Source organism: Neolamprologus brichardi, chromosome 23, assembly GCF_056152115.1.
Source record: "Neolamprologus brichardi isolate AB-2024 chromosome 23, ASM5615211v1, whole genome shotgun sequence".
NCBI classification, from domain to species: Eukaryota; Metazoa; Chordata; class Actinopteri; order Cichliformes; family Cichlidae; genus Neolamprologus; species Neolamprologus brichardi.
In genome coordinates, this window is record NC_142125.1 from 12,889,122 (window position 1) to 12,911,541 (window position 22,420).

General features: G+C 41.5%; 1 protein-coding gene across 6 annotated transcripts in view; it reads right to left on the reverse strand.

Moving 5' to 3' along the window:
• The window catches only part of tp63 (tumor protein p63), a 57,230-nt gene that overhangs the window by 12,997 nt on the left and 21,813 nt on the right, over positions 1-22,420 (reverse strand). For 2 of the 6 annotated variants that reach the window (XM_087835780.1, XM_087835779.1), the window contains exons 1-4: positions 21,539-21,749; positions 16,045-16,179; positions 13,247-13,376; positions 2,234-2,491 (exon numbers count right to left, since the gene is read on the reverse strand). In XM_087835780.1, coding sequence (XP_087691906.1) covers positions 2,234-2,491; positions 13,247-13,376; positions 16,045-16,179; positions 21,539-21,591 — 576 coding nt within the window. In that variant the 5' untranslated portion in view covers positions 21,592-21,749. Of the gene's footprint in view, positions 1-2,233; positions 2,492-6,086; positions 6,242-13,246; positions 13,377-16,044; positions 16,180-21,538; positions 21,750-22,420 lie in introns of those variants that run through there. The other 4 variants (XM_087835782.1, XM_087835781.1, XM_087835785.1 and 1 more) reach the window with 2 other exon arrangements.

Consider the following 22,420-nt stretch of genomic DNA (forward strand, 5'->3'; position numbering starts at 1 on the left):
AAGACGATGTTGCACAACAGCACTTGTTTGTGTTTACTGCTCTCATATTTTAGCTCTCGTGCCCCTTTCTTATCCTTGTGGAGACTTTGGGCGACTGCACTTTAAAAAATAGAATTTATACAAAAAGTTTTTTAATATTTTTAATGTTTTTTTTAAACACTGAACTACTAAATAAAGTTAAGTCTTTAATCAGTGCAATGATTGTAAGCAGCAATCCCTGACTTTTCCATGTTAAGCCAGACCAATCAAACCAGTCTTACATCATGTTATGACTGTAGGACACATCGTTGGTCTACGACGGGACGACTGCGACTGGGGCGTGCCGCTCACAAACCACAGTGTGAGCCACCTCACGGTTGCACATCAGACAAACACTTTTGTTTTTGGACTGAAAATGAGAGGGATGACTGAGGCACTGTGGGAATTGGGCAAATGTCACGATCCCACACTCGGCGTGGCCAAGGAGTAAGGCGAGATCGCCCAGCACTCCCTGAGTTTGCCTGGAAGCTACAGCACGTTAAATTCGGCGCATCAATGCACTCAGCGGGTTTTCCTCAAACGGCCCGCATTTTTGACTGTTAATTGGAAATTTTTAATAAATATGTTTCTGTATTAAGCGTTTTCTGCTCCGTTATGTAATAACTGACATGTCACAAAGTTACGTCACCCAGATTCTGTATGTGAACAGACGGGGTTTCCTTTGACGCCCACGCCGTCACTCGATGATGTGACAGCTGTCCCAAATTATGACGCAGGGTCAAAAAGCCGCCGCCAAATTCGTCCGCTAGAGTGCATTAGTGCACCGACCTTGCGCCTCTGTTCCCGTGTCGCCGCAGATCACACACGTTAACAACAGAGCAGGCGGGGCACTGATGCAACAGCTGTCCCTCAGCCCTGTGATGCGTAATGACAGAGCGAGAGGAGCCGGTTGAGTCTGTTTAATGAGTCGACGATGGTGACATCTAGCTGCACGGGAAAGGAGCAACGATTCAACCTGTTTACCTCTGTCATCAACAAAGCATCAGTAAACTTTACCCGACTTCTGAGGAAAAGGGACATTTCACTTAAGTGAGGTCACTGTGACATTAATAAAGGTTTAAGCTTCTTCATTTTCACTTTAACCTGCCACACATGCAGGGCTCTGGTTTCCTGTAGAAAGTTGTTTTTGGTGCTTCGTCAAGAAGTTTTAACACTAAATGACCTGCACTGTTAGCAGTTTGGTTAGCTAAAATGAACAATTCCCAGACATTTTTGTATCTAAAATGGTCCAAATATGAGAAAATAGCACATTTTCTCTCAAGTGAGACAACTCAAGCCTTACTTACTCAAGCTAACACATTTCCTATCACATGAATGAGTGCATCCATGATTTTGACAGTGTATGCAGTGAGATCCTACTCTTGCTCCTGTCAGTGAGAAGTTAACTTAAAAACCCTGAGGTTCAGTCCTGATGTAAAAATATCTCAGGTGACATTCTTCCCAGCCAGAAGTCAGATAAGAAGTTCATAGGTGAAAGTGTCTCTTTAACCTCCACCCCATAAATCATCACCTCCTACAATGATGGGTTATGCTGACAGGTAGCACATTTAAATTTATTACACAATAAAAAGTGACAAAAGCTTTCATTCTTTTGTAGCTATAAAAATCATATCTTTATCTTGAGTGCTGATTGTTATGATGTCTAATTAAAAACATAATTAATGGAACATAAGATAAAGAAAACATGAATGCAGCCTCTGTCCAGCAGGACAGGAACGATGGGAGATGGTGTAACAGAGTCTTTCTTCTTCTTCTCCCTATTTTCCGTCTTTATACTTAAGTAAAATTCCAGCTTCCTCTATATCTTATTTAAATAAAAAAAGTTCATGTGTTACTTAGTGTGCTCTCTTAACCTCCAGTACTCACCTGTTGATCAGAAGTGAAGCGCAAAGTTATTCTAGTTAATGCAAACTAAACCATAAACACATTTATCTGATCAATATTACAAACTTAACTTCAATTAAATATTCGGTAAATGTTCTTAGTTCGAGTCTTTTCTCACTCTAGTCAAATTTGTGAGTTCAGCACAATTATTATTAAGAAATAAATCATATTCACTCAAATCTGTCCCACCTGCAGAGGCCTATCAGTGGGGTCTGCACGACATTGATGCGAGACTGCTTGCAGAAAAGGAAGTGGAACCCTGCTAACTTTATGCAGGACTCCACAAACATTGAGCAAACACGGGTCTTACCGTCCAGGTGGCAGACTTTGCTGTGCTGGACTGCTGGAAGGACACGTCAAAGGTGTGTGGGCCTGCGTAATCTGTGTTGGATGGGATGGCCGGTGAGGGGGAAAGGGCATCGAAGGTGGAGCTGGGCTGGGCGTAGGGCGACGGGGCGGTCACATTGTTCTGCGCGTGGTCGTTGTTGTAGGGGCTGGTGGAGGTCGAGCCGCCGTTCTGAATGTTCTGATCCATACCATTCAGGAGCCCCAGGTTTGTGTACTGTGACTGGAGATGGAGAGGAGGGGGAGGGGGAAGAGCGACAAAGGTGTTCAGTCACAGATGCTTCAGACAAAATGTTTTGTGCAAATTTTGTAATAAAGAAATAAAAACAGTTAGCCTCATCCAAACATCAGTGATTAAGCTAGAAGATTAAGACAACATATGAAATAAACACGTTCTCCCTACAAAGCCATTTCTTTTCCGACATATATTCAGACAGGACGAGTGGAATTAAAATATGTTCCCTTTAAAGAGGATGGAGAGTACTCCTGGGTGGTAGCCAGCCCCTTCTTGCTTGCTCTGCTTTCCATTCACCTCATTCCTTTCCATTTATAAACAGCACATTCCTGGAAGAGGTGCCATCGCTCGTGCTCTTTAGACGGCCATCAATCTTTCCAGGGCCTCTCGTTTATTTCGAGCACGGCTGGCCACAGCTGTCCGACTCACACCCACTGCCCTGCCAGGTGTTAGTGTTGCTCCAGATGATCAACAAAACACTGGGTTGGTAGGTTAGATAACTATTAGTCAAGGGAGTGACTTATGAATCAACGATGCCGCTTTATTACACACAGATCCATAGACACACCTGAGAGAGGTCACTGGAGTCAACCTCGGCATACCTGTGCAGCAGCGCCACAGGGGAGCGGCTGTTTGGCAGAGGAAGGGGGGCTTAAGCCCCTCAGAAACAATGACACCGGAGCTTATAAGGAGGCTGCGTGAAACAATTATGCCGGGCATGCAGGTGTTAAGAGACAAGTGTTTTGTGAATGGAGCACACACGCACGCACAGAAAGAAAGAAAGTCCTTCCTGGGGGAGACCCTGCAGCTTTTAGTGGGGACACACATGCTCTCACACAAATGACTGATTATACGCACGTATTACAGGTCTAAGAGTGGCTCTGTGGATCTAATCAGGGGGAAAAATGGATGGTAAGAAAAACAAAGTGCTTTTTTTTCCCCCACCTACGCATATTTTAAAAATGAAAATAATCCCTGTTTCCCATGGGAACGAGCTCGGTGGATTTATTTCCTGTTTGTACACCATTTTCCCGTAAATGAAGCGCGAGCGATGGTGATATCAGAGTGATTCTTTTGAACTATGGTGCAATTCCACTGAGGCACTCAGCCATTGAGAGATGACACAGCCTCCCCCAGTACCTGATGCTGGCAGCTGCTATGGTAGATCTGACAGGCACCAATTATCAATGCCAAATGATTATTCTAAAGAAAAGGCTGATGGTGGCCTCAGACCAAACATAGATAAAAGCAGACAGGCTGACGTAGACTACTTAACATTAAATACAGGGCCTGAGATAATGCTTCTCGTGGTGTAAATGAAAATCAGGATCAAAGATGAGGATTTGAGGATAAAGCTGTAATTGACCAGATAGCGAGGTTTCACCTGAACTCATCGCGTTTTAATGTTTAATTGGCTGGAAGCAGGATATCAGCTTTTAGAAAGGGCAGCGAGAGGGACTTTCAGGCCTTCTCTTCATTTCCTTTAATCAGATCTTATTCCACTATAATACAGCCAGCATTTAATAACCACTTTAGCAGCTCTTAAAAATTCCTTCTGTTTATAGCTGACGCTGTGTTCAGGCCTCTGGGATGCCACGGCTGCAGCAGCCTTTAATAAAGTTTACAAAAAGCTGTGCTTTCTGTTCGAGGCCTGCGAGCTCATTTCTTCGTCTGAGAGAAAATGCTGGGCTAACGCTTCAGACCAGCGGCAAAAGGACACTGTTGACCTTCACAGCGATTGCCTGAATTACCCACAACACATAGCAGGGATATTTTAAATACACGTGGCAGGGCTCGTTTAGAAGTTGCTGCTGCGGCGTTCGGTTCGCATTCAAATCAATGCATTCCTCGCTGGGTATGCGACCAAATGAATTCACTGAATAAATATGAAATGTTAATGGTGAAAATGCTCTCTGCACTCCCGCCAAAACTCTTGTCTAAAGAGTCAGTTCGGTGCTTTTGACTCGTTTCTCATCAGTTTAATAGCGCGAGTGTCATTATCAGCAGCATCGCGAGGCAGCAGAGATTGTTTTCTTTGTGAGAACACAGATCACAGTCTCTGATAAACCCAGAAAATTCCACAGACATAACAGCAGTCCCCTACGAGGAGCAGAAGCGCCACACTCTTTCAGCACTTATACACTGACCAACTGAAAGCTCCACAGTTTCTATCTAGAGCTTCGAAAATCCTCCTGTTGCTGCTGCTTTGTGTAGCCGCAGAGCGCAAACACTGATAACGCCAAATCTTGAGAGACAGCAGGAGCCAGATCAGACCCGGCCTGAGGGGGAAAGAGCTCATTCCAGGCTCTCCGCTGACCTGCTCATCGTTGGACCAGCGTATGAGACCATCTGGGAGGGACTGCGATGAGTGACCAAGGGGGGAGGGAGACATTAAAGGCTCAACAAGGCCGAGAGGGGGGAGGTGAGGTGGGGCTGGGTGGGTGGGGGTCTATCGGCACCTCATACCTGCTGGGGTGGGCAGAGCAGGTGATTGTATCTACATCAACATACCATTAAAGCAATTACGACCCCGGACAAAACAGCAACGCCTGGCCAGCCACCATCTAATGGCTGCAGCGGCTCCCAGGAGACTGGGGAGCGGGGGGGAACCCGATACCCCGCACACGCACGCACTCACACTCAGACACACACACTGACCTGGACACCACTTAAAGACCCCCTGCTCAACAACTTAAAAAGACAGCGGACTGACACACCTGCTATCTGCAACCTGCAATCTGAGAATCTATCACCGCTCGGCGTTAGCTTTGGTTTGGAATTCAGTTGGTGGAGAAAAAAAAGAAAGAAAGAAAAAGAAATAACAGACACATATATGGAAAAGCAAAAGTACGATCCAAGGAAAAGAGCTGAGATTGAATTGTTTAACTCAGAGTTCAGGTTGTCAATCATATTTAAAAAAGAAGAAAATAAAGATGATATGTTTGCCATTGAGCTCGGCAAACACAGATAAGGCAACAATTATGGTTTCCCTCTTAGGGTAAAATATGAATCTACAGGAACAGATTTTTTTTCATTTTTTTAAAGAATATGCATCTATTAAAAACTTTTTCCTCACATTTTACTCTTTAAACTTTTGTCATCTTTGGTTTCAACAGAACAGAAGATTTAATGGAAAGAGAAACGTGGCGCCACGTTAAATCAAAACCATTTTCAATTTCCCCCCCCAAATTTTCCAACTTTTATCAAGAAACAAACTAACTGAGACATAGAAACAGATTAAATCCTTTCCCGCCACACACACACACACACACACACACACACACACACACACACACACACACACACACACACACACACACACACACACACCCCAGCCATTTCACAAGAAGGAAATATCCAGATTTGTGTTTACATTCCCCTGCTCCCTGGACTGTCACATCTGCAGTTTATGTCTCAGTTAGACGAATACACAAATCCAAACTACGGAACGTTAAATAGTGGCATAAAATCTACGCTTCAAACTACGAGGCCTTTTTCTCTGATGTGTCCTTCACGCCAAGGAGGCTGGGGGACCAAAGAATGGAAGCGAAGGCTGATGCCCGGTTTCCCGCGTTGCTCTTACCTCGTTGTAAGAAGTTGTGGTCCCCGTCTCCAGGTACAACATGTTGGCACTGAGATTGAGCAGAGCTGCTGCTGTTTGCTCCACTGGCTCCAGGATTCCACAAATCTCTTTTCCTCACTCTAAAAGGAGTGATGTGGACTACAGATGCAAAGTGGACAAGCAGAAGCTCCTATAAGAATCTATGGGATGGTCATATATACCTTGGAAGAAAAGGGGGTGGGCCTGAGGAGCTTTACCTGTCCACACCCAGAAGAAGAGGCCTTGCTCTGCAGAGAAAACTCTGCAGAGAAAACGAATGACTTTGTCGACTTGGCAGCTTTGATTATAATGAACTGCAAACCAAAAAAAGCATTTCAGACGTTTTATTAATTTTTATATGCAACGACGTGACAACGCAGAAGGCAAAGCGACAGAAAATGGAGGAAAAAAGTATGTTTTGTCTTGAATTTCCAAAAAGCAGCGCTGTTCTCAGATGAATTAAAACTAAAACATTTTAAATGAGTTTTTAACAAAAAAAGAAATGCCTCAGGTGGTTTAAAATAATTTTCCAAATTAGAAAAACAGAGATGAGAGAGACGATTAATTCCTACAGTGCAGGCCGCTGAGTGGGAGCTGGGCTCGGGACAGATACACAGTTGCTTGTTAGCATAAGAATGGCTCCCCTCTGAAGCCCCAGAGCACTCTGAAAGGAGAGGCCTGCAGGAAAACAAAGGGACTCCCGTAGATTACTTGTATCTATCAGAGATGACTGCTGTAGATCTGTTTTGGAAACATGCATTGTTTCTCAGCCTGTGTAATGACGGTGGGACTGAGCCGCTCGCTCTCCTGTGACTCCAGCAGCTCCAATAAGAGTGGGATTCAATTTAACTTGGGATTCATACAGTTTGTGCAGAGAAGCTTCTTACAACTGTTGGGTGATGCTGAGACATTTTTCTAATGAATTGTTTTGATTAATATGAACTAAAAACATGCACAACGCAGAAGTAAAAAAAAAAAAAAATCACAGAAAATTGACATTATAGGCTCAGATGAACATCTAAAAGAGCATGTGCGTCTTTATATAATCACATAAAATGATAATTATTTTGACTTAAGAGGAGATACTGCAGATATAATGATATTTGGATATGGCCAGCTGATGTGCTATATGGCAGAGGTAGAGGAGGAGGAGGAGGAGAAGGAGGCCAGTCAGCAGGGCACACATCACTCCTTTGGTGACGGGGGGATAAAAATCTTGCCCTGTGGTCAGAATGATTTGAAAGTTGTCTGAAATCTAAAGCACAACTGTGACGTGCAGTCAGTGTCTCCAATCATCAACCACACCCCGCTCAGGCCCCGGGGTTTCAGGCCTGCAGGTCAGCCTGTCACAAAAGGCAAATCAACACTTTAAAGAGCTCAAGCCAGCGGCCTCCTAAGACTCCCGGCCTCAAACACGGGCCAACCTGCAGCTTCTGAGGGTGATCATTTGTTTGGCAAAACAAACTTCTAATTATGTTAAAACAACAGTGACCTGCGAAAGAGGTTAGAGTCCTCAGTTTGTGGCTAATGCTGCAGTAAATTACAGAACAGAGGCTGTAAAATGCAACGAAGGCAGGAGCTGCACTCCAAAACAGATCCACTTCTACAGCAATGTACTGATAAGCATAAACATTAGATTCGTGATAGGTAACATTATGACTAAAAATGTCACGACAGCATGTAGAAATAAACAGCTGGGTTCTTCAAAGACCCCAGTCGGTCACTTGAAGGTTAACTGCGTCACCTCGGCTGCTACAGCGGTGAGAAACTGAGTTGGAGCAAGCGGCGACTAAAGATCTGCAGATCCAGAGGCTCAGACAAAAGAGGCTTTGCTAAAGTTTTTCCTTTTAAAGAGGCTAGTCCTAAAGTCTGCTAGATTAGTTTAGTATCGGGTGTCGGGCTGCAGAGGCTGCAAAGGCACAGACACCTGACCTAAAACAGAGTAAGCTGCCGTCCTCACTGACAGACGCAGATGGCCGACCGAGCAGCAGAAAGCATCACTTGGGTGGCAAATCCCAAAATCCTCACAATCAACTGCCACCAAATCCTGAATCACTGAAGCTGCTTTTGGGGAAGCTAATTTATCCACAGACACATTTTATAAGTGAAAGAGAAACTGGGAACATTTTCAGCAATGATTTTTACGACCTTCACTGACCAAATGGCTGCAGAGTCACACTTTTGCATGCTAATTCAATTCTTTTATTTAAATACAAATAATCAGACAAGTGACGACACTGTAAAACAATGTGCTGGACATCTTACCTTCATCTTTGCATTAACAGAGCAGCCGGGATGTTTTTACACCTGTTTTAGCACTGTGTCACATACATACTGGTAAGTAAAAGGCCTCAAATTCAGTGCTGCAGACTCCGTTTAAATCTAAACTTCACACACTGAGAAGACGGAAAGTATTTTAACTTTTCAACTTCACCTGCAACCACGGAAACCCACTTTTAGTTTTAGTTTCCGAGCTGAAGCTTCTGGAGGTTCAAGTACTGAACACATCTGACTTGTCCTAAGCCTCAAGGTCCATGTGCGGGTCAAGCATGAGCCCCGAGTATTCACACTCTTTGGTCGGGTTTAAATGTGTAACCTGTTCTTTTTGAGTTTTCTGTGTGATCTATTTAAATGTTTCTGTAAAGCACTTTGCATCTATGTTTCAAAAAGTTTATTTTTCTATATTTACACACTCTGTCGAGTCCTGGTTCAAAATGGGCCTACTGGAGTTTATTACCTACTTTAACAGAAATCTCTCCGTTGTGCTATTTCTGACAATCTGATAAAGAAAAATGCTCATTTTATTTGCATATATGAAACGGTTAAAATCATTTTGGGGAATGCCAAAAATGTTTCTACTCAGGAAAAACCCTGGCACTAGAAAATGAAATGTAGATCGCGGCTCTGAAAACACGATCACTCGCACGGCCCGATTTTCAATATCCTCCAGTATCACAAACAATGAGTACGGAGACTCAGCCGCTTATTTCAAACAGAATCGCTGCTTTTTCATTTATCTGATCACCACAGACGCCGTGCAGAAAGAAACTGTGAAACACAAAAGAACATTTTTTTAGCTCCTAATTGAATTTCAAAGTTTCTTTTACTGAATAAAAACATATAAACTAGTTAAAGATTTTAAGCCACTGAGCAGTAAAACCCTGGTTTTTCTGCCTCAGCTCTCACAATACTGCTGAAAAACCTGGTTTCAAACATGATATTTCTTAAAATAATATCCATAACAGGTTTTTCCTGCTGGCACCCCTGACTTTTCCCTTTAAGAAAATCACCTGGACTGGAAAAAATATTCTTCAAACCCTTGTTTATAAAAAAAAAAGCCCTAAAAAACATCTTTATGAGATATGCACAGACTTCAGTTAAGCCTGTGTCCTCACCACATCTGGACCAGCCACACTTGAGTGCACAGTCAGCTCTAAAGTCTCATTCTGAGACAGATAAAATGTCATCAAACAGTAGAAAACATTATTACTGAAAGATGTTTTCACCTGGTCACAACCTGCATGTTTTTTTGTTGAACCCGGCACCATATAAAACTGCGGCGTAAAAACACAGCTCACCATGACCAACAAAGAAAGTAACAGGGGCCCCACATCCCCACATCTAAACTCTGACTTCTTACCAAATCAACAGTCATTCAAGTGGACCGTGGCAAGCAACCGTTCTTTGGTCTTCACCTTTAAGTGCTGGAGGCAAACTGGTGGAGCATTAAAACAAAATAAAGGAGCGCTTTATGTCTGTTTACTTCATGCACCAGTTTGCTTCGGATTAAATAAAGTGTGATGTCCTGACGAATAAAGTTTGACGCCAAGCCTCTCGCTGCTTAGAAAGAGAAAAAAAAAATAACGTTGGGAGGTAAAGGCTCGAGGAAAGGGCTCAAACGCTGTGGTAATAAGCGCACCACATGTGCTAAAGTCTGCATTAAAAGCATTAATTTCAGCTCTGTTAAATGTGAGAAACAAAAGAGAAAACCCCTCATCTGCACAAACACTGAACACAGGGGCACTCACGCCGAGACACACAGTAAGTGAGGGGGGAAAAAATCCAAACACAAACATGTATTTAGATCTCGAAGGAGCCTCGTGTTGATTGAGCTACTCCTCTGTAAAGTTGTTTAAACTCTAACCTGCGACTGAAAAGCACCTCGGTGCCTCTGCTCGACAACTGCATCTTCCACGCACAGCTGATCACAGCTTTATCTGGCTGTAAAATCAGCTGTTTGGGGTAGGATATAGCGTTTCTCCTGCCACGATCCCCGCTACATTCCTTCATGTTATTCTACCCTCTCCTTCCCCCTTCGTTGCCACCCCACCTCCACAACCTTTACATGGAGAAGACACGTACTGATAGATGAGACCTGGGACCTCTACAACAGAGGCAGGTGCTGCGTTAAATTGTTGCCCTGCAGCTACAGTGCAAAAAAAAAAAAAAGAAAGAAAGAAAGAAAGAAAAAAATGTAGAATAAAAAGGAATTTCACATTAAACGTAAAGCCCACACAATACAAATAAGTCCCCCGGGGCACTAAACAGTGAGCTGCATTCTAATGACTCATGAAAGAGGCACACCTCCACACGGGTGGAAGAGGAAGGGGGGCAGGTTGAGGGTGGGTTCGCCCACCGCAGCTTTTCATCAAAACAGAGGTATGACTCTGTAATAACGGCTGGGGCTTGGTGACTGGCAAGCGGCCACCGGAGTGCACTTTTAGCCCACACCGATGCTGCCAGATCTGCTGCTGTGCCAATCGTTGCACCACGCCCCTCTCTGGTGCACAAAGTGGAAAGTGGGTGGTGGGGGTAGAGCCGTTAATCATCAGTTCAAGAGAGCACAGGCCCCCTTGGGGGATGAGCAGTGTAACGTTACTCAGCTCCCCGAACAAAATTTTTATTTGCTATTTTTTTCCCGCCCTGGCTGGACAACGGCATTCCTGCACTGGGAGGGGAGCGTGCACATCATCGCTGAGCAGCAGAGCTGACAAGGACATGCCCCGCGCTACAGGTCAAACATGGATTTACAAACCTGTGTTTTAACTCAGTGTTTTCTCTGGGAGACGCAGAGAAGACCGAGGTGAAAAGATGGGTGAAACTGACACAACTGAGCTGAACTTTGTTTAACTAAAACTCAGCCCCGATCGTTTCTTTCACCTAATGATTGACAAAAAATATGGTGAGGTGTGGGATGTGAACTTTTTGGCGCTTCTAAAGTGGGGCATACCAGAAAAAGTTTGAAAACCACTGATCTACAGCAAGAGAGATGATTTAGGAATGAGTTTCCTTGTTAAAGCCTTCACACACTATCCCCCATCAGTGTAGGCTGGATGTGCAATGAAAGCGTCGCTGCTAAGGATGCCATTATTGCACAAATGTAAAGAAAAACACCAGAACTGGCTGCGTAGCTGCAAAGAAGCATGAGAAATATGGCAGATACAGCAAAAATTGAGATCATTCCTTAATTTTTCTTAGTAAAACTAAGTAAGAGTGTACATGAAAAACCTAGAAATGGGAAAAATGGGAGTAGAAACACTTTATAGTAGTCACATATAAACACTGTAAATAAAAACGGCAGCATTCACCTGTATGCATATGCTGGTATAATCATCAGAGCCAACAGCCAATCATGTGTCGAACGTGTTTCCGGCCCTGACATCTCCTGCATTGAGGTTTTTATCTTTTTTTCTCGCTGCAGTCCTTCCCTCTTGGTTTTTTTTTCCTTTTTAAAAACAGACCCAACCCCCACAGAAACTATTCAGTGCTCAGCTTTTTATCAGCACTGCTTATACGCAGCACATCTTTAAGCTCAGTTTCTAGAAACTCACAATGTCCTGGACACCCAGTATTTAAAGACTTCAGATAAAAAAAAATTACTCTTGGGCCTGCTAAGAGTTAACGAGGGCAATAAGCTTGGTATCAGGACTTTTCATACTGAAGAATATAAACCACAAAGACGTGGATGGACCATCTTAGAGGTTCTCTTGTCTGATGTTACGTCAGTTTTTGGCATTTTCTTCCTGCCTGACTGTGTTCATCTCTGCCCATCGGAGACCCTCGATAGAACCTTTTATTGATAACGGGTCAACCCTCATGAATCATCTTTTCTTTGTTAAATGTGACTATATCAGCCGAACCGTAGCTCTGTGGCAAACCAGCAGGTAGCAAATCATTACACCTGAACTAGCCTGACATCACCCATCTTCTTTTTAAATCTTCTTCTCATGGATGCTGGACTTCTTACAGAGCTTTGATTAGCAGTTAGCTGATTGTGTTGATGCCTGAAAAGCGTACAGCCATGCAGCTGCAGAGAAGCAGTACTTGCAAAGGTGGGTTTCACACGTTTTCTGATATTAAATTCTTCTATAATTTTCCTTCCACTGCAGCTGCGTCTTGTTATATGTGGTGAAACTGAAACAATCAGGCTATCTGTACTAAGATGTCGCAAGCATGAACTCCTTCTCTGTCCAAAGAGGGATGCGTCATGTGACATTGACAAGCGTGCACGCTACTATCAACTCACTACCTGCCTCAGAGGAGCCACCCAGGTCAAGCACAGCTCAGGCTAAATCAGATAAAATCGCCAGCTTACAGACAACATCTCAGGAAAAAACAGATAAACCTTTCTTCACCGGTGTGTGGAACCACTCCGCACCACCTTCTCTTAACCTTCCCAGGGAAATTCCATTGTTAATTTGAAAGTAGGTTCTGTGTTTTACAACATGTGTAATTTACACTGTGAATCCAATCAACTCAGAATGAAAGTGATAGCATACGGCTCATAAATGATGAAAAATGCACAAAATAATTAGCTACCGAGATAATGGTGAGTCATTTAAGGAGAAGCATGGTTTTCCGCTTCGGGGCATGAGATGAAGGCCTTGGAATTTACTGGTTAAAAAATAATAGCCTTCAAAAATAAATATTTGATTGTTTCTGTGAGTATTGAACCAAAAACCAGGCTGTAAACTGGTTATTTAGTTTACTGGTTGCACTGTGCATTATTAAATAATGGGCTCAAACAATCCTGAGCACGTCACAGGTTACTTGTATTGTTCCCTTTATAAATTATTTGCTCTCAGGCAGCAGAATTTAAAGTAAATAATTTATTTTCCCACTGAAACCTCACATGTACTTACAGAAAGCGGTTCATCCGGCTCACGCATGGTTATGCAGTCCATGCTGATCTGAATGGTGTTTCCTGTCGACCCGTCGGCCGGACTGTCGCTGAAGTTCAGCTCGATGGGCTGGACTGAATGAATGGCAGATCTGAAACAGCAACAATACAGATTAATGGGTCGTTCCATGTAAAATAAACCAAATCTGAGAAACGTTTCTATACACCCCCCCCTCAGAATCTGCTGATTTTTATTTACAGGGATTTCAATACATTTATTGACCCATCATATTATGAATATTTTTAGCTTTTGGAGTACACAGTGATTGTTTTTAACTTGTGCTACATTTTCTAGAATTCTTGAGCCTTCATAACTTACAGTCCAGGAGATATTCACATTAAATATTAAACCCATTTACGCTCTGTTAAGAACTGATTTCAAATCAATTTTGGACCCACTCCAAGACTCAAAATCTAAATTCTTGTTTATAGCAGTGTGTAGCTGCGTGCATCGGTGTGAATAAACTGTCTGTAACGCAGAGGAACAGAATCGATTACTGGCACGCCGGATGTTTCATCTGTTTTCTGATAAATCACTGGCGCAAACTTCAAAAAATTAATTCTGGGTAAACTTTCAAGGTTCACCATGTCGTTAGCGTGTGGGATAGTTTGGCTAGATTGTGGTGTGGGCGTGAAATTGATCAGGCTTATGTGTCTCTCTCCCTCCTCTCTCTCATCTGTCCTGTGATTTCATGCTGTGATACATGTAAAATTATTACTCTGGGAGAAAGTTAGGGTTAGCAGCAGAAGCTCTCTGACTTTTGTTCTTGCACTGGTGCCCTCTGCCTCTCTGCAAAGTCTCACTGTTTGCTCACCCAGTGAACAGAGCAGAGACAGACAGAGCTAACAGAAGAAGGGGGAGAGAGGAAAGTGAGACATTTTTTTTTAAACTTAAGTCGACCTATAGCTCAGGAAATATGACACAGGAATAAAACTGACACATACAAAAGGAATTCAGGATGTTAGCTATTGACTGAAATATATAAGAGCTACACTGACCCGGCTCACAGGGACAAATGATCCACCAGAGAACAAGACTTTAAAATACAACTGTAAATTTATTCTTTTACAAGTTAACTGTATATTTATACAATTAATAACCGAGTCCTTAATAATGCTGACGTTATTATTGACAAATAAATGAATATTGAAACTAATTTGTTTCCAGATATGAACATTTTTAGAAAAAAAAAAAACGTAAATGAACAATTTTTAATCAGAGTACAGAATCAAGTCAGTTAAACTTCTATATTGATATAATATCAGTATAGAAGTTATACTGACAAAATACTGATCTGGTCAGTTAAATAGCAGAGGGGTTGTTAATCATTTTCAGCTGATTTAGTGTTAATGAAATTATTATTGTAGGGTCTACCTTACAATATAAAGCGCCTTGAGGAGACTGTTGTTGTGATTTGGTGCTGTATAAATAAAACTGAATTAAATTAAATTGAACAATAGGCACACTACAGGGGCAACCAATCCAAAATAGGAATGGTTTTACAAGTGAAGCCCACTGACATTTTTTTCCTCCACATCTTTTCTGACGTTTTTTTTTCACTAGTTTTGCATTTGGCTAGGGTCAGTATCACTGCTGGTAGCAGGAGGCGCGACCCCACACTGGTGCAGTGTGTCTTCGGGTCCTCTTGGTGCACTACAGTGCTGAACCTCATGCGGTATAATATAGGCAGCTTTTGGCGGATGAAGGAATTGATACCATCGACCAGGCTCATCTGACCTAAATCCAGTAGAACACCTCTGGGACTTCATGTGATGATCCATCCAATGCTGTCAGGCTGCACCCGACTGTCCTGGAGCTCATTGATGACCTGGACCAGATGTGAGATTAGATTTCCCGGGACATCATCCGTCGATGCGAAGCACGCGGTGATCATAAAAACTACCGAGTACCATTCGAAGTTTTCAGCAAAATTGTGTATAGTTGCCTGCATGGAAGTGCAGCTGGAAAATGAAGTCAACATAAACTGCAGTTCCTCTAACGTCCACTCGAGGCTCCGTCGGTGAGTTAGTCCCTATGGACACCCATGTTAAAAAGTCCAACACAGTAGAAACTTGCAGTCTGAGTCCATAATGAATCTGAGAGGGTGATTTTTTTCTTAGAAATTATCCACCTGGGCACAGATGTGGCCACTTTGACTGAAAGAGTTAATGAACTGGTCTGCTTTAGCTGCCTTTACTGACAAGAAATTACGTCCTGCTTGGTGAAATTCTAGTATTTTAGTACCCTCTTAATTAGTGCTTATTAGAGGGTATCTATGTATCTCTCCCACATTCTTACAGTTTATTTGTGCAGTTTGTTACTGTTAGCAAATAGCTTTACGCTCCAACATCCTGTCTAAATACAATCACTTCTGATTTAAAAACAAAACAAAACAAAACAATGGGGGGTTATCCTAACCCAAAAACCAGTGAGTGACGTCACGGTGGCTAAGTCCACCTTTTACCCACTGGCTGAAAATAACGTTGTTGTGTCCATAGGCAAGTTTTACATAGGGGCTTAAACGTGGATAAATTCAAATCTAGAAAAAAAAAGAGAAACTAAAGTGTGAGGATAACTGCTGCGAGTGAGAAGGAAGTCAGGCAAAGAAGCTGACATGGTTTATAATTTCCACATAAAAGAAGAAAAAAAATCCCCAAAGTGAAAACTAACACACAAATATCTAAAATATGTGCATAGCTGAATATTTCACTACGGCCTTTTTTTCCCTTGTTTTGTTGTTTTTGGCAGTATTCACTTACTGGTCGAGCATATCAAACAGCTGGTTGAACACATCTTGGCTGAACAAGTCAGTTGTCTGTGCTGCCTGATTCTGGGACATGGTGGTGAGGAATGAGCCCTCTCTCCAGGACAGACGAGCTGAAGGGTCCCTGAGTCTGCAGAAAGACACCATCAATCAGCTGTAATCATTTTATTACACCCATTCCTGCTCACTTACTGCTGCCATTTCTGAAAAACTATTTTAAAGGGAAGCGTTTTATAGTTGCAAAGTCAGCGAACATAAAAGCTGATGTGCTGTGCTAAGATGCGGCCACCCAGCCAGTGGAGATAAAGGAGGAGGAGGAGGAGTCCTGCTGGCAGCCATTCATGAAAAGCACTTCCATTGTGAAGAAGTCAGCCTACATAATGTTGAATATTTGTACTGCACATAATGGTGATTATGTACCATTCAGACAGAGGCACTTTGACCTGCTGCCTTGAAACATTACACCTGCTTCAGAGCTCTGCCCGCCATTGTTCCTGCTGAAGTGGCGCACGCTGCAGTCTGAGACAGGCGGAATTCCCCCCAACGTCTATATGATAGCACCGCTAAAACTTGTGGTATGCGTACAGCTGGGCGAGCTCGGGAGGGAGGCCGATGGGGCGGCCATAATCTGAAGCTGGCACTATTTTAGGTTTTGGAATTCCCCAACGCTGTGATGAATGATATTAATACCTGTCTTACAAACACAGGCATATCTAATGAAGCAAATAATTTCACGTATGCAGGAGGCTCATATGAGGGAGCGCTGAGAGCTGAGATGAATTTATTTCGCAAAGCTCAAGAATTATTATGGGTAAGATGTCACAGATTAGGGCCTACATATTAATCATGCCCAGACACATTTAATAGAGTAAAGTTAGATGTTTCTGCAACATTAAGACCACGACAAAGCTTGGATTGATCATGAATTACAGCGGCTTGCAAGGAAGCTGTATTTCAGCTCGCCTTGTATAAAAAGCTGCATGTATATCAGACCTGCACAATAATTAAACTGACACGATATGCAGCAAACTGAAACTCCAAAATGCTTCAGTGAATCCAAAAAAAATCGTTCATCTGACCTCTTTCACCTGAAATGTAACATAAATAATTTAATAAAGCCAGAAAAGAATTTAATAAATGTCTCAAATGAGAAGTGCAAAAATAGCACGCACCCCTTTAAACCAGTCTACTAACAAGGACGGTTCCTCACACAGCTGCGTTTTTGTGATTTTTATTTTAAACTTGTAACCAACCTAAATATATAAGTTTTGGGGAAGCCTGTAAGCCATTCGTGGCATCTGACCTTAACATAAGATTTGAAAACTAAAACTACATTTTGGGACTTTTAAAACTTTTCGCATCCTATGTCGGATAGTTTTCGGTAACGATTTGCCCTTTCAGCCGCAGAGCGCCTCCAGCACGCTGTGCCCCTCTGTACAATATTTAAGTGATGGTGTTACGACGTAAGGAACCATATACACTACGTGAGGAAAGTCTGCCAAAATAATGTTGCTAAATGCGATGATGATGAGAAAAAAAAGTACTCAAGTATGTGGCAACTTTGTGTGGCTATAAAACACATTTGGGAAGGAAAACTACAAATAGTTAATCAAACAATATAGAAAGTGTTTTTCAGGTGTTCACACAGCTATAGTTGAGATCTGCATTAATAGTCTATAACCTAATTTATTGCCTCTAATTGGACATTCTGTGCTTATCATTATTATGATGAGGAAAGCAGACAGAGCTCAATCTACAAATAACAATAAATATACAACTATTCAAATCTTTATGAAAAGTCACAGGGCTCTTTAGATATACACATATTGTTATTTATATGCATACACATGGGTTTATGATCCAGAGCATATATGAAAATGCTCAAGCACATCCAGCAGCTTTTTCTTCTCTGCTTTTTCTGCTATTAATTTGTTAATTTTTAATTTCATTGTATGTACTCTTACTTTATGTAAAAAGTCATAGTGTGCATAGTTGCCATCTAGATCCTAAATTTATGTTACACTGCTAACACAGACCCCACACATACCAACTGGACACCCACTGAACAGACAAATTTAATATATTTACATTTTTACAGCTTTTAAAAGCCTTTTTGTTTATGATTTTATGGTTTAAATTGTAATGAAAATATAAATTGTTTTTTTTAAAAGATATGAATATTAAAAAGAATAAAGCATACTGTATATCTCTCTTTGACTGGCTAAATATTGTCAACTACTCACACGTGAGTGCAATCTAGCACATTTACAAAATAAGTTCACCGTAAATCGAATGCATTTGATTTTTATATAAAACAAAAACCTAAAATATGAGTTTTGCAGAACTCAAACTGACCAGTGGTTTACAGCTGTAGACTCTCAAATTGGCAGCTGTTGAAAATGTTTGAGAGCAAATGTGATGTTACATTAACGTTTCGTTAATGTAAAAAAGAAAATGAAAACCGCTACAAACTTGTACGCAATAAGCCCCACCCAAACCAACTGCAACACAGATATCCTCCTTTTACATGAATGCATGAGTAAGAATATCTAAGAGTGCGCCTACAGGCGCTATGATGACATTTACTGATGGCAGCGATTGTTTATCTGTTGTGTCACATCAATTTTGTGCAGGCTAAATGTTTAAAGATCGCGAGATAAGGAGCATAAAGACTTTCTAAAGATTCATCTATGGCCATAGATGAATCTTGGCCATAGATTCATCTATGGCCAAGATTCATCATATATATGGTTCATATATGGTAAATCCATATTGGTACCATATAAAGGTACCAATATGGATTTACCAATAAATCCATATTGGTACCTTTACCAATATGGATTTATTGGTAAAGGTACCAATAAATCCATGTTTACAATTACAGTGTAAAATCCTTTCAGTTCATCCAGTCTAAGGATAAAACGTGTAAAAGTATAACACTAAATACCTTCAGTACTTCCATAACAAATTTTTAAGGCATTATTTGACAATATGCTGTTAGTACTTTTGCTTAAGAACTCATTCCTGCTAAAGACTAAGCATTAAGTCACAGAAGGAATTAAACTGACAGATAGATGCCAAGATTTATTTATTTTTTAAATCTATGAATTAAAAAAAAATTAATCAACTTATTTGTGCATATTGTTGTACAGCCAACAGAAAACATGTGACATCAACATCGGAGTTATTAATATTTTTCACAGTAATTCATAATATAATATAAACTGCTTTAAAAATGCAGAATTTGCCCCAGAATAAGGTTTTAAATGCTTATTTTTTTCTACTATTTTTGCAATTGCAACATCGTCCCATACATTTAAATTCAGGATTTTATATGGTTTCTTCAGAAGCACTGAAGATTAAAGAGCAAAAAAAAAAAGAAAGAAAGAAAAAAGAAAATAAATAAATAAAATAATTTGTAAAGAATAATAGCAAAATAAATTGTGATATTCTTGAAATGATCCATTATGCTAGGGCTTACTGACTGACCATCTCTTCATCCTTATCAACATGTTGCTTTGTTATGAATACATCCAAATCACAGCAGTATCTCTTCAGAATCTATGTCAAAATAGGGATTGATTTATTTTTATTTATTTTTTTTACTTTGAATAGCGCCAACACGCTTTTGTAGGAAAGCATTTACAGCAGTACACAAATCAAAACCTGGTGGCTTAGCTGCCTGTTCACAAGAGCACACGAGGAGTTTGAAGGAAACGTGCCAAAGAGGGAAAAAAAAATCACAAAGGATGACTTAAAAAAAACAAACAAAAAAAAAAAAACAGGTAAATGGCAGGTAGAGCAGGTGAGTTGTCATCTGTGTTCAAGGAGAAAGGATTTAGGTGTGGTCATCCACGTGACCTGTGCCTCACATTAACTCCATTTCATTCTTTAATTTTCTTTTAAAATACAGAAGAACTAGTTTAACTGACATCCCATTAACTTGTCCAAAAGACTTTTGAGCTTTGCTTCTTGGTATTGTCTGATCACCAGTCAGCATCCAGAACTAAAGCTGTTTATCAGGTTCTCCGTGTACAGCCATCCAAGCCTATAAATACACTAAAACAGTTTAATGGAAGAATAAAATAGCAGATCTGCAGCCTAACCCTGCTGATGTCCTGCACTACTTTGTGCTTAAGAAAATAATTTTCATTGTTGTAATAAGGCACACATGTCCACGTTCAAATGCATACCACATAAATGCAATATTCTCTTTTTTATCATCATTTCAAAGCAGTTTTATTTTACTAACGGACTTTCGAGATGGGCTTTGTCCCTTTTCTGGCTGCATTTTGTCTGCGTTTGGGTGTCTGGTTACTCTGAGAGGTTTTCGGTTAGCCCGAGGCAAAGGCTGTTCAGCATCCACTTAAACACAGTGCAGCGCCTCCAGACGAGACTGGGGCAGAGGTCAGCACTAAACAGGGATGGCTATTGTCTCTTGGCAGGTTGTGCACACCGACCGATGAAAATGCAATCAAAACAAACAGCCCAGCCGATCGGGGTCCTTCTCCAGTGTCATTATTAATCACTTTTCAAAGGCCTAAGACCTTCTCCCCCTCATCCGTCAGCCGAGGCTGGAAAAGGGACATGAGTGAAAAACAATAGAAAGCACCAGAGTTTCTCCTCCTTTTATTTTGATCATCTGGTGCAGGAGGGAAGGTAAGGCGTAGAAGGCAAAGGATACAAGACAGGTGGAGGGATTTACAGGCCAAGGAAGATACTTTTCATCCCTTTTCAAAAATAGTTACATTGTTTTCAAATTTGTGCCACAGCCAGAAAGCCAAAAATGTCATCAAGCAAAACAGAAAAACTAAAAAAAAATAAAATTACAAATGTAACTGTTAAACTCAACTACAAGAGTGCTATGATGGTAAATTTAAAAGGGCAAAAAGCACACAGAACACATCCAATCTGCAAAGAATTTAAAGAAGATCTGCATTTCAATATTTTAGAATGAGAGAAGAAACACTCATTTCTTCTCAGTTTTGGTGCAAACTGTATCATTCATGTGCAATTATCAAAGCCTATAGAAGGTACAGTACTAGCACATGCACTCCCGTTGAGGTTCAAAAATCTCCAGAAGAGGACCTCCAGATGTCATGTAATCTGCCTGCCTTCAGCCCTGATTGCCCTTTACACATGCATTGCTGCCATAAGTATGCTGCCCTTATAAATATATCAGGACCGAGCAGCAGCAGCTGAGGATCCAGGCAGACACAACTGTTCTCGGGCCGTTTTGGACCTCCAGACAGCGTGAACTGCAGCGCGGGTCAAACAGGAGCAGGGAGATTCCCAGCCAGCAACTCCTACATCATTCTTTAACTTAATGTAAGGCTCATTATGAAGGAGTATAGCTACACTTCGAATCCATGCGACACATATTGTTTAACTAATTAGGCAAAAAACAAAAACACATGACCTCAATACAGTCTACCGTATAAGTACGTGTGAGTATAGGTCATCAATTTCGACAACCTTTAGGTACTTACCGCCGAAAGGGAAACTCAGGGTAATACTGCACAGCTGTGTAAGGTGAATTCATGTTGTCATGCCAGAGTTCACTTTGCTGAAAGCTTCAGAATGATCAGCTTGTCATAAATGGATCAATAGCTGTGCTTGAGCTATGAGAAGCAATTAAAGTACAATAAAAAAAAAAAATACAGTTAAAAACACAACCAGGCCTGGATTAAAGTGCCGGAGGGTACAGTGCAGAGTGCAGAAAGTTTGAGAGATGTTTTGAATTTAGGTATTTTTTCTTAGGCTACCCAAAATAGGCGGGGCTTGTGCCTTCTTTCTGACCAATCCCCTGCTCCAGCTGTACAAGATATCACTCACTCTCAGTTGCTAGGATATAGATATCAAGCAACTACATTTGACCCCAACACACAAACACCCACACACCCACACGCCAGCAAGCCACTATCCTGAAAAGCTCCCCACTTACACCCCACTCCTCTGTTCTGATATTTCTACCCAGACTCCCGAGCGGATTTTGCGGCCCGAGAGCACGTCTGTTGCGTCACGCTTCTCAGCGAATACTGAGAGGGTTTCGGGCGCGCTGAATATTTCCACACACTGTTCACTGTGTGCCGATTCAGCAATTTTAAGGAAGTGAAACAAACTCTTATGTCAAGAACTGACTGTTCTCGTGGAAAAAATGAAGAATGAGAATCCCCTTTAAACCTAAACAGACACCAGATAAAAATACTTTATCATTACAGTAGCCTACATAAACTCATTTTTAGGCAAACGCTGAAATCGTGCCACATCCTGGCACATACTTCCAATTCAACCACCCTCTTAGCCAAGCAGTATGGCAATGTAAACCTAGAGGTGTTGTGTGGTTTTCAGAGATGAACAGCAGATGAATC